The sequence below is a fragment of the Panulirus ornatus genome, chromosome 4 (genome assembly GCF_036320965.1).
Source record: "Panulirus ornatus isolate Po-2019 chromosome 4, ASM3632096v1, whole genome shotgun sequence".
NCBI lineage: Eukaryota > Metazoa > Arthropoda > Malacostraca > Decapoda > Palinuridae > Panulirus > Panulirus ornatus.
The window spans coordinates 67,758,969-67,774,325 of NC_092227.1; the positions used below are offsets into that span (position 1 = coordinate 67,758,969).

General features: G+C 39.0%; 1 protein-coding gene across 1 annotated transcript in view; it reads left to right on the top strand.

Annotated features, from left to right (window-relative positions):
* Pgant35A (polypeptide N-acetylgalactosaminyltransferase 35A) overlaps nt 1-15,357 on the top strand; it is a 101,328-nt gene that overhangs the window by 14,472 nt on the left and 71,499 nt on the right. Inside the window, exons 3-4 of the mRNA XM_071691782.1 lie at nt 5,930-6,046; nt 10,405-10,794. Of these exons, the coding sequence (XP_071547883.1) occupies nt 5,930-6,046; nt 10,405-10,794 (507 nt within the window). The remainder of the gene's footprint in view (nt 1-5,929; nt 6,047-10,404; nt 10,795-15,357) is intronic.

Consider the following 15,357-nt stretch of genomic DNA (forward strand, 5'->3'; position numbering starts at 1 on the left):
AAATCTAGGGATGCAGTCATATGTGAATGAGATGTTTAAAATGTTTAGAGAGAGACTGTTAAAGGTTGTCAAATTAGTGGTTGGATAGTAGGTTGTGAGATATAAGAATAAAAGAAAATGTGTGGTTGACAGATGGGATTAGAAATTCTGTGGAAGCAAAGAAAAAGGCACATGGTAGATTGCTCAAAAGGAATATACCAAGGGAAGTTCAGCGAAAGAGAAGGGAAGAATATAATATGTGTAATTGTAATGTTAAGAAGCTGATAGAGGAGCACAAAGAAAGGGGAGATGAAATTTTTGAAGGAAAGTTGAATTAGAATTTTAGTAGAAATAAGAAATTGTACTGGAAGGAGGTAAAAGTTGAAAAAGGAAAGAGGTGGATATAAGAGTGGAAATGTGAATGTAAGACATAAGGAAAGGGAGTTGTTGAATCAAAGGGAGGAAATAAAAGGAAGATGGAAAAATCATTTTGAAAACTGATCAATATCAGAGAAGGTGAGGCAGCAGTTGTTACATGCATGGATATGGAGGATGGCTTATCATAAATGTTGAAGTATGGAGGAGAAAGTATAATGATATGAATGAATTTGATATGTTATTTAGCACAGAAACCTGAGGATTAAATGAATGCCATTATTGTTCCTTTTATTCAAAGTAAAAGGTGCTAAAGATGTATGTAGTAATAATAGGGGAATAAGTCTGTTAAGCATATCAGGAAGCAAGAGTGTTGATTGATAGAATGATGGAAGTGACTAAATGGAGAATAGATGAGGTGAGGAGCAAGGGGGTTTTAGGAAAGGTATGGGATTTGTAGATCAGATTTCTGCTGTGAGAATGATCATGGAAAATTGTCGAGCAAAAAGTAAGAAGCTGTCTGCAGCTTTTTGGGATCTGGAGAAAGCGTTTAACAGAGTCGAATGGAATGCTTTATGGGATGTGTTGAGGACATATGGGGTAGGAGGAAAACTCTTGTATGGTGTGAAAGCCTTTCATAAAGGAACAAATGCATGTGTAAGAGTGGATGGAGAGTTGAGGAAAACTTTTGGTATACATGTGGGTGCGAGGCAGGGCAGTGTATGTTACTGTTGCTTGTTAACATATATATGAATGGCATGATAATAGATATGAAAGCCTAACTAGGGAAATGGGGTGCAGAGGTGGAGTTTGGTGTTGAGGTCTGGTAGCATGTGATAATCCTGTTTGTGGATGATACTGTGTTGTTTGCAGAGAGTGAACAGGAGTCACAGAAGCTGTAAATGTGTTTTATGATGTGCGTAAGTGTAGGCAGTTGAAGGTAATAGGAGTAAATATAAACTGATGGGGTTTAAAAGGAAGCAGAGTGAAAGTGTAGATTTTGCGAACCCCTACAGAGTGAGAGAAGAAAGTATACTTAAGTGTGCTATAGATATGGAAGGAGAGAGACAGGAAGAGGTGAGAGAATTTAAGTATTTAAGAGCTCTCTTGGGCAAGTTTGGTGATATGGAAGGAGAGATGAGGGAGATAGCAGTACAGGGTATAAGAATTATTGGGTGCCGTAATAAAATAATGAAGGGTAGAGGTGTAAGTATCGAAGTGTAAAAAGGATTAAGGGACAGCATAGTCCTCCCGACCCTGATTTATGCAGCCAAAACATGAACATGGAATGAGTCACACATGTCAAGAATCTAGGCTGTGAAAATGAGCTATTTGAGAGGAGCATGTAGTATGACTAGATGGAAAGAAGAAAGAAATGAGGGGGTAGGGGTTATGAGAGATTTGGTATGGCAGTGAAAGCAAAAGGAATGGATTGCGGAGTGGTAAAGTAGGTGAAATGTAATACTTGGAGGTGGTATGGGTAAGTGGAAAGAATTCAAGACAGAGTTTACAAGGAGGGTGTATGACAGAATTGTTAAAGGGGTTGATGAGAGAGTAAGATGACCTGCGACATGAGGAAATAGAGTGGAAGAGTACTGGAGGGAGAGAAATGGTGGAAGAGTACATGGAATGATGTATATGAGTGAGGCATGTCAGGACAGGAATGAATGGAAACTCTCTTGTCTGGGCCACCTTCTTGACTGGAGTCTTGAAGGAAAAGGGCATCAGAGATATAGATAGATAGATTTGAAGGTATAATAGTCCCAACAGTGTTATATGAATGTAAGGCATGTGTGGAGGAGGGTGGAGGTGTTAGAAATGAAATGTTTGAGGACAATGTGTGGTGTGAGGTGATTTGATTGAGGAAGTAATTAAAGGGTAAGAGTGGTGCAGTAATAAAAGTGTGTGGTTGATAGAGTTGAAAAGGGTGAGCTGAAATGGTTTGGACATATGGAGAGAATGAGTGAGGAATGGTAAAGGATGTGTGGAACAGGTCTTTGTGTAGAAGAATGTTTGTGAGAAATACATAAACAGAAGGATTTGCATATGACATTTAAGGACTGGAAAAAGCATGTGATGGGGTTGATAAAGATGCTTTGTGGAAGGTGTTATGAATGTGTGCTGTAGGAGGAAAACTTTTAGAGGCAGTCATGAGTAATTACTAAGAGAGCAAGGCATGTGCATGAGTAGATATAGAGGAGGGTGAATGGTTCTAGGTGAAGGTCGGTCTGCAGCAGAGTTGTTCAATGTCACAAATGGCTCTTTAATATGTTTATGCGCAGGATGGTGAGGAAAGTAATTGTAAAGGTCTTGGAGAGAGGGACAGGTATGCAGTTTGTGGGTGATGGGTCCTGGGAAGTGAGTCAGTTGTTGTTTGTTGATGACTCTGCACTGGTGACACATTATAGTGAAAAACTGCAAAAGTTTAGGGTTCGAATTTGAGAGAGTATGTAAAAGGAGGAAGTTGAGAGTAGTTTTGACTGAGAGCAAGGTTATTATGTTTAGTGATGCAAAGAGACAGAATTGGAGGAAGTGAGGTCTTGAAAATACCTGGAAGTTGATGGGGTAGTGAATGGAACCATGGAAGCAGAGAATGGGTGAGGGGGACAAATGTTCTGGGAGCATTGAGGAATGTGTGGAAGGAGAGATTGCTATCTGGGAGGGCTAAAGTGGGTATGTTTAATAGTATAGCAGTCCCAGTGATGTTGTATGAATGATTAGTGTGTACAGAGGAGGTGGATGTGTTGGTGATGAAATGTTTGAGAGTATTATGTGGTGTCAAAAGGGTTGGTCAAGTAAATAATGATAGGGTAAGAGAGAGATGTGATTTTGTATGAATGCATGGCGTTGGCTATAGATGAGTGTGTACAGAGGAGGTGGATGTGTTGGTGATGAAATGTTTGAGAGCATTATGTGGTGTGAAAAGGGTTGGTCAAGTAAATAATAATAGGGTAAGAGAGAGATGTGATTTGAAAAAAGTATGGTTGAGAGAGCTGAAGAGAGAATTGCTGGAATGGTTCAGACGTATGGAGAAAGTGAGTTAAGGGAGGTTGACATAGAGAATGTATATTTCTGAAGTGGAGGGGACAAGTTGTAGATGGAAAGATGGAGTGGGAGACTGAGTGCTCAGTGTCTGAACATGCAGGAGGGTGAAGGACATCTGTTGGATAGTGAATCAGAGTGGTATAGCTTACAGGGGCCGAACTGCTGTCAGTGGACTAAACTGGGAAATATGAAGCAGGTGGGGGGGGGGACTCCAGAAAGTTCTGTGGGGCTTGGTGTATGACACATGACAGAACATATATGTGAGTGAATGAGGCCTTTTCTTCATCTATTCGTGGTGCTACCTCACTCATTCCAGAAACTGTTAACAACTGTGAATGAAATAAAGAAATCCTTTATGTGGGTATGCTTTCATACTTGTTGGACTGACTAAAGAGGAAATTGTAGGTTTTTAAAACTGAACACTTTACTGTCCAGGCAGTATCCCATGAGTATATTTTTCCTGGTTTTCTGACTTTCTCCACCCCAATGCTCCTGTAAAATAAAAACTTAATCTGTACCAATTGTTACCTCTTTTGTGTTAACATGCATGATCTGCGAGGGTAAATTATATGGGAGGATATTGATTGAGAGAGTGAAGGCATGTACAGAGCATCAGATTGGGGAAGAGCAGTGTGGTTTCAGAAGTGGTAGAGGATGTGTGGATCAGGTGTTTGCTTTGAAGAATGTATGTGAGAAATACTTAGAAAAGCAAATGGATTTGTATGTAGCATTTATGGATCTGGAGAAGGCATATGATAGAGTTGATAGAGATGCTCTGTGGAAGGTATTAAGAATATATGGTGTGGGAGGCAAGTTGTTAGAAGCAGTGAAAGGTTTTTATCGAGGATGTAAGGCATGTGTACGTGTAGGAAGAGAGGAAAGTGATTGGTTCTCAGTGAATGTAGGTTTGCGGCAGGGGTGTGTGATGTCTCCATGGTTGTTTAATTTGTTTATGGATGGGGTTGTTAGGGAGGTGAATGCAAGAGTTTTGGAAAGAGGGGCAAGTATGAAGTCTGTTGGGGATGAGAGAGCTTGGGAAGTGAGTCAGTTGTTGTTCGCTGATGATACAGCGCTGGTGGCTGATTCATGTGAGAAACTGCAGAAGCTGGTGACTGAGTTTGGTAAAGTGTGTGAAAGAAGAAAGTTAAGAGTAAATGTGAATAAGAGCAAGGTTATTAGGTACAGTAGGGTTGAGGGTCAAGTCAATTGGGAGGTGAGTTTGAATGGAGAAAAACTGGAGGAAGTGAAGTGTTTTAGATATCTGGGAGTGGATCTGGCAGCGGATGGAACCATGGAAGCGGAAGTGGATCATAGGGTGGGGAGGGGGCGAAAATTCTGGGAGCCTTGAAGAATGTGTGGAAGTCGAGAACATTCTCTCGGAAAGCAAAAATGGGTATGTTTGAAGGAATAGTGGTTCCAACAATGTTGTATGGTTGCGAGGCGTGGGCTATGGATAGAGATGTGCGCAGGAGGATGGATGTGCTGGAAATGAGATGTTTGAGGACAATGTGTGGTGTGAGGTGGTTTGATCGAGTAAGTAACGTAAGGGTAAGAGAGATGTGTGGAAATAAAAAGAGCGTGGTTGAGAGAGCAGAAGAGGGTGTTTTGAAATGGTTTGGGCATATGGAGAGAATGAGTGAGGAAAGATTGACCAAGAGAATACATGTGTCGGAGGTGGAGGGAACGAGGAGAAGAGGGAGACCAAATTGGAGGTGGAAAGATGGAGTGAAAAAGATTTTGTGTGATCGGGGCCTGAACATGCAGGAGGGTGAAAGGAGGGCAAGGAATAGAGTGAATTGGAGCGATGTGGTATACCGGGGTTGACGTGCTGGCAGTGGATTGAATCAAGGCATGTGAAGCGACTGGGGTAAACCATGGAAAGCTGTGTAGGTATGTATATTTGCGTGTGTGGATGTATGTATATACATGTGTATGGGGGTGGGTTGGGCCATTTCTTTCGTCTGTTTCCTTGCGCTACCTCGCAAACGCGGGAGACAGCGACAAAGCAAAAAAAAAAAAAAAAAAAAAAAGCATGATCTGCGAATTCTGAGCTACTGTTGGATGAACTGAGTGGGTCAGTAACATCTCTGTGGTAGTGTTTGATTGGCCCAAGGTAGAATCAAAACAAGTGAACCTCTGCAACCATGGTTGAGTAGTTAGTGAAGGGTGAAGAAGGCCAGCGCTTCCTCACCAGATGCGCAAAATATTCCAAGAAATGGCCTAGAGAATTACTCACTTTGGGACATTGCCATGGAGAGAAAAGGTTTTTCAATTTTCAAAACCTTCATTTATGATTCTCTGCAAGGATTTAAGGTATGTTATCAAGGAGTTTAACTTGTTTTATTGACGATATTTGAATGTTTTAGTTTGTGGTGTTTATTTTTTCCTATACAAAGGTCTTTTCTAGTTGGCAGTTTTTGTTGCCAGTTTTTCCGAAAGTTCTAAAGATATGAATGCATTGTTAATCATTATTATACATGTTTCTGCTACTGATGTATTTTGTTCTCACCTACATATTTTTGTTTTTCAGATTGGGGGATTATCTATGATGGGATTATCTCTACGAACAAGATCTTTTGTCTTTGGTATGATAGTGGCATCCATCACTTGGGCTGTTATCATATACTTATATTTCTCTCTTTTAGAGGTTTGTATGTGAATTGTAATTGGTAATAATTGTCAAAATCATTTTGTTAAATTAGCTGACTTATATATGAAAGAGAGTTACAACAACTCTCTTGCTGTATATTTTAATTTCATGGGTATTACCTCAAAATAACCAGTTATCTACTGAGGAATGAAATTCTATTTTGGTACTTCTTTATATTATTTTTTAACTCACCTTTACCTTGAAGTTTGCAGATATGACATAAGAAACCTTGAAATCACATACAGCTTGATTATTGCAATTTTTAAAAAGGATTACAAATTTGTCTGAATATCATTATCCATTATCTTTTAACAAGTAAGAAGGATAAATCATCAAGCCTGAAATATTCAACAAAAGTGTAAATGCAATGTGCTTAGAGAATTTTGCGAAAAATCTTAAAGAGTAAACTATATTTCCAGCGTATTGGTGGAAAAGAAAATTGATTTATCAAATATTTTCCTTTACCCCAGCTTAAATCATGAAAAATGATTAGATAGCAAGCCAAATTACTCTATAAATATGTAAGTGAAATGCATGTTACTTTGAAGGTTTTATCAAAACAGGTCTTTAAAAAAAGCTGTTGATGCACAGTCCATATCCAGCTGATGACCTGAAAGCTGGAATTTAACTGGAACTGGCTACTGCATTCTGGTGAACACACTATTAGCGTAGAGAAATTCCTTATACGTGGCCTTTCTGGTTACTGATACCCAGTTTTGGAGTAAAGTTACTAAAAACTAATGAAATGCTCTAAAATTCCTGTTCTGTAATATGAATTGTGCCGATAAGTAAATACAGATAAGTCTAAACTTATTTTGGTGAAGTATTTTTGCTCCAGATCTGAGTGCATCACAGAATTATAGGAACATTTTCTAAGATTGTGATATCTCCATCAAAACAAAATTATTCTTTTGAATTTTTTTCTTGCTTCGTCCTCATGAGAATACCATGAGGTTTTCATACCTTGCTTCTGAATTCCTGGGAAATTCAAGTACATAGTTAAAAATATATTCTTCTAAAATGGTGTCAAGACAGTTATTTTCAGTCAGATGCATAGTATTTGCCTAGCTACTTTAATGAGAGTGCAGAACTAATCCAGAAGTATGAATAATGCATGATAAACCATAAATTGGGGTCAAGTTTAAAATGTTTGCATATTTTCCTGAAGAACTAGAAATATTAGGAAATTTTGTTGTAGAATTCAAGATGTCTGCAAATTTTCTGTCCTTAAATTCAGGTAAAAAATCATCTAGAATATGTGAAAAGTGATTTTCACTAAAATGCATTGTATTTATTCAGCAATTTTACTAAAAGCATGTAAAATGTAGATCATAAGTAGATATGTTTTCTTTGTTTCCTTTTTTAAGAGAATGAGTGATGAAAGATTGACAAAGAGGATATATTGTGGTAGAAGTAGAAAGAACAAGGAGAATGGGGAGACCAAATTGGAGATGGAAGGATGGAGTGAAAAGATTTTTAGTTTAGTTTAGATGGAGTGAAAAAGATTTTGTGTGATCGGGGCCTGAACATGCAGGAGGGTGAAAGGAGGGCAAGGAATAGAGTGAATTGGAGCGATGTGGTATACCGGGGTTGACGTGCTGTCAGTGGATTGAAGCAAGGCATGTGAAGCGTCTGGGGTAAACCATGGAAAGCTGTGTAGGTATGTATATTTGCGTGTGTGGACGTATGTATATACATGTGTATGGGGGGGGTTGGGCCATTTCTTTCGTCTGTTTCCTTGCACTACCTCGCAAACGCGGGAGACAGCGACAAAGTATAATAGAAAAAAAAAATATAGTTCCTGAACATGCAAACTTGTTGAGCTGTGTACCATAAAAGATGTGTGATAGAGAATATTTGGTTTTCAGAAGGGTGCATTTGTAAATATAGATGGTTGATTGGGGTTGGGAATCATTGAGCATTATTAGGGCTTGTATAAATTGACAGTCATGTAAAGGAGAGACTGTGATATGTGAATGTGCTGAGAAGGGCAGCTGGTGGTTTGTTTTATTATTTTTGATGTAAATGGGTATGAAACTTTGTAATGGTTTTAAGAAAAGTGGAAATTGCATGTGTGTGGGGAAGGTGGTGGTGAAAGTGCATGAGCTTGGAAGAGAGGCTTTTGTGCAGAGATTCCAAGAGAGATTGAGTGAAGAATGGCATAAGGATAGAGAAAATAGAAGAAGGGGATTGGGTGTAAAGTGGAAGGTATTTAGGGAAACTGCTTATATGTGCAGGTGAAGTGCATGGCATGTTGGAGGAAGGCATATGAGAAAGAGTAGTGAGTAGCAGGATGACAAAGTCAAGTTGCTTGTGAAAGAGAAATGGGAGGTATATGGTTGCTACCTTCAAGAAATTAGTGTAACTAATTGGGAGGTGTACAATAAAAAGAAGCAAGAGGTCAAGTTAGAAGGGTCTTGGGCTGAAAAAGAAGGTAAGTGAGAGATAGGGTGGGAGAGTTTTGTCAGATGTCAGGGAGAATGAGTGTTTTGAAAGGCAAAGAGTATGAGGAGAACAGACAAAAGATAGGAACATTAGTGAGGGGAGCTGATGCACAAGAGTTAGCAGGTAAAGAAGGGCTGTTGAATATGTCAGAGGATAGGATGGTGGATGTGGGGTGTTTGTTACAAGATGGTATGCAGAACAAAAGAGTCTTGGTGAATGGATAGGTGAAAAGAGAGGTCATGAAAGTTGTACAAAGTGGTTGGAGTGCATTGAATTTCTCAAGAAAGGGGAAGACTGTTTTTGATTGATTAGCCTGAGGACTGGCAGAAGGCCTATGTGGTACTTTTATATAAAGGCAAGGGAATAAAAGTGATTGCATTAGTTACATAGTTATAAATCTGTTGAGTATTCTTGGTAAGCTGTATAATAGTGTTGATTAAGAGGATAATGGTATGCACTAAACATCAGATTGGTAAGTGGTAGAAGATATCTGGACCAGGTGTTTGTTTTGAGGATTTTTGTGTCAGAAATTCTTGGAGAAAGAGACAGATTAGTATGTGGTAGTTATTGACCTCGAGAAAGGGTATGATAGGGGTAATAAAGTTGCTTTATTGAAGGTATTATGGATATTTTGCTTGGAAGAAAAGCTATGAGAGGCAGTGAGGAGTTTTTATCTGGAAAGGAGGGCATGTGTGCGATTAGGAAGGGAGAAGGTTGAATGGTTCAAAGTGATGGTAGATCTGGATCAAGGATGTGAGATATCATTATGGCTGTTTAATCTGTTTATGAATGAAATGGTTAAATCCAAGGGTCATATAGAGTGGGGCAAGTCTACAGTATGTTAGGGTTTGTTGGGCTTAGGAGGTGAGTCAGTTGCTGTTTGCTGATGATATAGTTCTGGTGGCAGACTTATGAGAGAAACCACAAAAGCTGATGTCTGTGTTTGGGATTGTGTGTAAAATGAGTAAGTTGAATTTTAGTGAGAGTAGAAATAAGGTAATGAGGTTTAGCAGGAGAGCAAGACAGGTTGGTTTAAGTGTGAGTTTGAATGGGGAGTACCTGAAGGAAGTGGAGTGTTTTAGATACCTGGGATTGGACATGGCAGCAGATGGAGCTATGGGAGCTCAAGTGAAGGGTGGGGCAAAGATCAAGTGCATTGATGTATGTTTGGAAGGAAAAGATGGGTGTTTTGATGGTGCAGTAGTCTTCTCATGTATGGGTTTGAATGTTGTATCGTGATTGCAAAAGAAGTGAAGGTGGATGGCCTGGAAAGGAAATGCCAGAGGACAAGAGGTGGATAGGGGAGGGTTGATCATGTAAGGAACAATAGGGGAAGAGATATATGATAGTAAGGGGAATATGATTGAGAGAGCCAACCATTTTGATATAAGATTGTATGGTCATATGGAGAGGGTAAGTGAATTGAGACAAAAACAATATATGTATCAGAATGGAGGGAGGATGGAGTGAAAGAGGCATAAGTTTTCAAGAGGGTGTAAGGTTTGCACAAGATAGAGCAAACTCGAGTAGTGATGTGTACAGGGGGTGATATTTTGTCAGTAGGTTGAACCAAAGCTAATGAAGTCAGGGAGTATTATGGAATGGTCTGTAGGGCTTGGCTTTGGTTGGGGGCTCAGTTTTGGGGGCATTAGACTTGTTAATCAGAGAGTAGATGTGAGTAAATGTGACCTTTCTTTATTTTTTCTGTTACTACCTTACTTACATGGGAAACAGTGATGTAGAATGAAAAATAATAAGTTTGCCACTTTATGCTAGACCTTCTTATGAGATAATATTTCTTATGGGAACTCATCCATGTTGAATCTTGTAGTTAATCACTGACATATAAATTGTTGTTAGATACTATCTGGTTTGTATATATAGTAATTAGTTTGGATTTGTTTTTGCAGGAATCAGCTGCCTTTCCTCAGTTTCATCATAAAGTTATACCTCATGGTCCTCAAGGGCCATATAGTGCAGCTTTTAAACCACTTGAAAGACCTAGTGAAATAAGGGAAATAGAGGGACGCTCTGAGTTGAGGCCTGTTAAAGAAAAGCTCATCAAACAGCCATCAAAAAATAGATTGGATCATGATTATTATAAGAAAATCAATAAAAAGAAAAATGCATTTGAAGCCAGCAAGAGGAAATATGAAAACAGCGATAATTTTCGCAAAAGTGAAATTAAGAAAGCAGGAGAAAATAAGGACAGTATGAAAACAAAGGATAAAGCAGAAGTTCCCATCTACCAGGCTGTGTTAGCAGAGCTTGGTTTGGTGAAGACACGTGAAGACCAAGAGGTTAGAGATAGTTTCTTACTTATGCTAAACTTTCTTTTGCAGGGAGTAGGTGATTTCTTGTTTTCTTATGAAGATAAAAGTTCACCGTATTAAGAAAGTCATGTTACTAGCTGGGGTTCTGTGGAAAATATTTACATTGTTTTTATTGTTTTTCCTGAGATAAGACAATTTGGATTTACCTCGCAGTGTTCCCCTTTCTATCACTGGTCTAGGAAAGAAGATTTGGATTTACCTCGCAGTGTTCCCCTTTCTATCACTGATCTTTCAGAAAAGTTTCCATATCACCATTCCAATTGGGTATTTGATGAGTCATGAATACAGTAATCACATTATCAACTTAGTTTTTTGAAAGTTTGATATTTAAAGATTATGTATCACTTAGAATATGAAAATATTTACCTGCAACCCTGTGGACACAACCCTAAGAGAAATAGATATGTATCATATGTAATTGGTACAGGCCAATGAAATTTAATTTTAGCTAAATACATGTGAAACAATACTGGTAGGGCTTACCCCTACATGGTTAGGCATAACTAACACTTGAAAAGAATGAGCAAGTATGTTGTACTTGTCTGAATGTATTGAAAAAATTTGAACTTGTATCATTACTGCTGATGATGGGATGATGAGTTAAACATGGTTAAAAGTGAGACTATGTACTTGTGGCTATGGGAATTAATCTTAGGAAATGTTGCAGTGAGTGCTTATTTGTATAGTATAAGTAATGCATTAGTGCTTCTAGAAATAGAATATTAAAGTCTTTAAGACTTTTAGAACCCTTTCATTGCTATTGTTTTTGATTGAAGTATGGTAGGGTGCTATTGTCTTCTATCAAGGCTTGCATTATCTTGCCACAGGCTCAGTTCAGCTTGTTATCTTGACTGGTCATACATGGCAACCCAAACAAAGGATTAGTCATAGGAACTATCTGGAGGTTTCATTATCCCAGGGACTCTATGCATTTGTGGCTCCTACCATGTACCTCCACTGCAGATACGCTGTATTTGTTTGGGATTAGCCAACCCTATAGATATTGTATATTTTTTTTTGTAAACAATAAATGCTTAACTTTAGGTGCATAAGGTTGAGTGTAAGATGTGTGTATGAGTAGGAAGGGAGGAGAGTGAATGGTTTCAAGTGGTGGTTGATCTGTGGCAGGTATGTTTGACATCATCATGGCTTTTAAATTTGTTTATGGATGGGTTGGTGAGGGAGGTAAGTGCAAGAGTCCTGGAGAGGGGTAAGTATGCAGGGGATGAGGGTTCCTAGGAAGTGAGTTAATGTTTTGGGATCAGCTTAGTGAGTGTGTCAGCACTTTTGATGCAAGAAATCAAATTGTAGTGATGGATGAGTTAAATGCAGTAGTAAGTAATGTGGCAGTTGAAGGTATAAATGGAAGGTATTCAGTAAGGTGAATGGAAATGGTGAACAGCATGTGGAGTTGTGCACTGAAAAAGGACTAGTGATTGGAAGTACCTGGTTCGAAAAGAGAGACAGACATGATTATACGTGGGTAAGTAGAGAGATAGTAAGCGGTCATTACTGGATTATGTAGTGATTGATAGGTTTACAAAAGAGGCTCTTAGATGTGAATGTGCTAAGAGGAACAGATGATGGGATTTCTGATCATTACCTGCTGGAGGCAAAAGTAAAGATACCCTGAGGTTTTTGGCAAAGAGAAAAATATATAAGTGAGAAGAGGTTGGTGAAAGTAACCTTGGAAGAGAGACAAGTGTGAAGAAATACCTGGGGAAATTGAGTGTATTATGGTAAAATGTGAGAGTAAATGAGGCTAGGGGAGTGGGTGAGGAAATGAAGGTATTGAGAAAAGCAGTGCTGGCATGTGTGAGAGAAGTGTGTTGCAAGTGGAAGGTGGGCAGGTGAGAAAGGGTAGTGAGTGGTGGAGTGGCTTAATGAAATTGTAAAGGAAAGAGTAAAGAGAGGTGTACGGGCTGAACTTGTAGGGAAGAAGTGAAAATGATTGGGAGATGTACAAGAGAAAGTGGCAAGAAGTCAAGAGGAAGATGCAGGGTTTGAAAAAGAGGGCAAATGATGTTAGGTTGGGAGAGTATCATCAAATTTCAGGTAGAATAGAAAAATGTTTTAGGAGGTTAACAGTGAGAGTTAAACAAGAGAACAGAGAAACATTGATGAAGTGGGCAAAAGGGCAAATGGTAAAAGGCAATTATGAGGTGAAGAGAAGATGGAGTGATTATTTTGAAGGATGGTTGAATGTGTTTGATGATAGGATAGCAGGTGGAGGGTGTTTGGGTTGGGGAGATAGGCGAAGTGAGAGAGTCTTGGCAAGTGGTTTAGTGAAGAGAGAGGTGTTGAAAGCCTTGAATAAGATGAAATGTGGCAAAGTGGTTGGAGTGGATGGTATTGCAGTTGAATTTCTTAAAGAAAATGGATGACTGTTTTGTTGATTGGTCATTCAGGATTTTCAGTGTATGTATGGATCATGATAAGGTGCCTGACGATGGTGGAATGCATTGATAATGCCACTGTATAAAAGGAGAGGGGGACAAAGGTGAGTGTTCAAATTCCAGAGGTATGAGTTTTTTTTAGGGTACTTGGTAAGTTGTCTGTGAGAATGGTGATTGAGAAGGTGGTGGCTAATGCATAGAGTCTCCGATTGGGAAGGAATAATGTGGTTTCACGAGTAGTAGAGGATGTGTGGAACAGATCTTTGAATTGAAGAATGTGTGTAAGAAACACATAGAGAAACAGAACAATATGTATATGGCATATATGAATCTGAAGAAAGTATATGATACGGTTGTTAGAGATTATGTTACAAATAAATAGTGTGGGGGCAAAGCTGTTAAAGGCAGTTAGTTTTTATTAAGTGTTTGAGTTGGTGGAGAGGAGAGTAAGTGGTTCCAGGTAGGATTGATAGAGATGCTTCGTGGAAGGTGTTACAAATAATAGTGTGGGAGGAAAACAGTTACAATCAGTTAGGTGTTTTTATCAGAAAAGTGTTTGAGTTGGTAGAGAAGAGAGTGATTGGTTCCAGGTGAAGTTGGGTCTGTGGCAGAGATGTGTAATGTCACCATGGCTGTGTAATTTGTTCATGGATAGGGTGGTGAGGGAATTTAGTGCAATGGTCTTGGAGAGAAGGGCAGGTATGCAAAGTATAGGGGATGAGGGAGCCTGGGAAGTGAGTCAGTTGTTGATTTTTAATGACTTAATACTGGTGGTGGATTCGAGGTAGGAACAGCAAAAGTTGGTGTCTGAGTTTGGGAGAGTGTTTAAAAGGAGGAAGACAAGAGTAAAATAAAAGCTAGGGAATAACCTTGCAAAATTTAGTTTTGCAGAGAGTGAGGTTAAGTGGGATGTGAGGTTGAATAGATAAAACTTGAAGGAAGTGGAATGTTTTAGATACCTGGGAATGAAGGAGACAACAAGTGGAATCATGGAAGCAGAGATGTGTCATCGGGTGGTTGATGGAGAGAAAGTTTTAGGAGCTTTGAGAAGTGTTTGAGATGAGATATTGCTATCTGGGAGGGTTAAAGTGGGTATGTTTGAAGGTATAGTAATGCCAACAGTGCTGTATGGATGTTAGGCATAGGCTATGGATGAGAATGTAAAGAGGAGGGAGGATGTGTTGGAAATGAATGTTTGAAAACAATATGTGGTGTGAGGAGGATTGATTTAGTAAGTTTGTCTGTCTAGTAAGTAAGTAATAAGAAAGAGGTGTAGCTGAAAGAGCTGAAAAGGATGTGCTGAAATGTTTTGGACTTGAAGAAAGAATGATTGAGGAGAGTTTGACTGGATAAGTGTGTTAATTGGAGGGAAGAGGGAGAATGGGGAGACCAAATAGGAGATGGAAGGATGCAGTGAAAAAGATTTTGAGTGCTCAGGGCCTGAAAGTGGAGGAGGGTGAAAGGTGGACAGGAGGATGAAAGGTGTGCATGGGATAGAGTGAATTGGAGTGATTTGGTATGCAGGGGTTGATGTGCTGTCAGTAGACTGAACCAGGGCATATGAAATAACCAGGGGAAACCACAGAAATGAACTGCAGTTCTTGGTTGTGGTTGGGGATGTGGTTTCATAGCATTACCCTTGACAGCTAGAGAATGAATGATGCCTTTTCTTCATGTGTTTCTGATGCTACCTTGCTAACATGGGAAGCATTAAAGGTTTGTGTTTTTAATCACCTTCATTGTCCTTTATGAAAAAAGAGCATAATAAGAAAACAAGCTTATTAGATAGAAATGCCATTTCCACGTCGTCTGTTAACTGGACCTGTCAGAATCTTCATTTATGCCCCCACCAGGTGGTCACTTAGCTCAGGACAAGGCCAGCAAATAGATAATGATATTTATTTCCTTTGAAATTGTTGTCACTTTTAAATGATGATCCATTATTCCTTAAGGAAAAAGAGAAAATTATTTCTACTTTTTTTGCTCTCTCCATAATGAGACTTTTGGACCATGCATACTGTGTAAGTGTTAAAGATCAAATGAACAGTGAGATTTGGGTCCCAAATTACACTTTTCCTAATGCAATAAGAGAATTTCTTGTGTGTAATTTTTAGTATTTGTTATCAAGATAAAA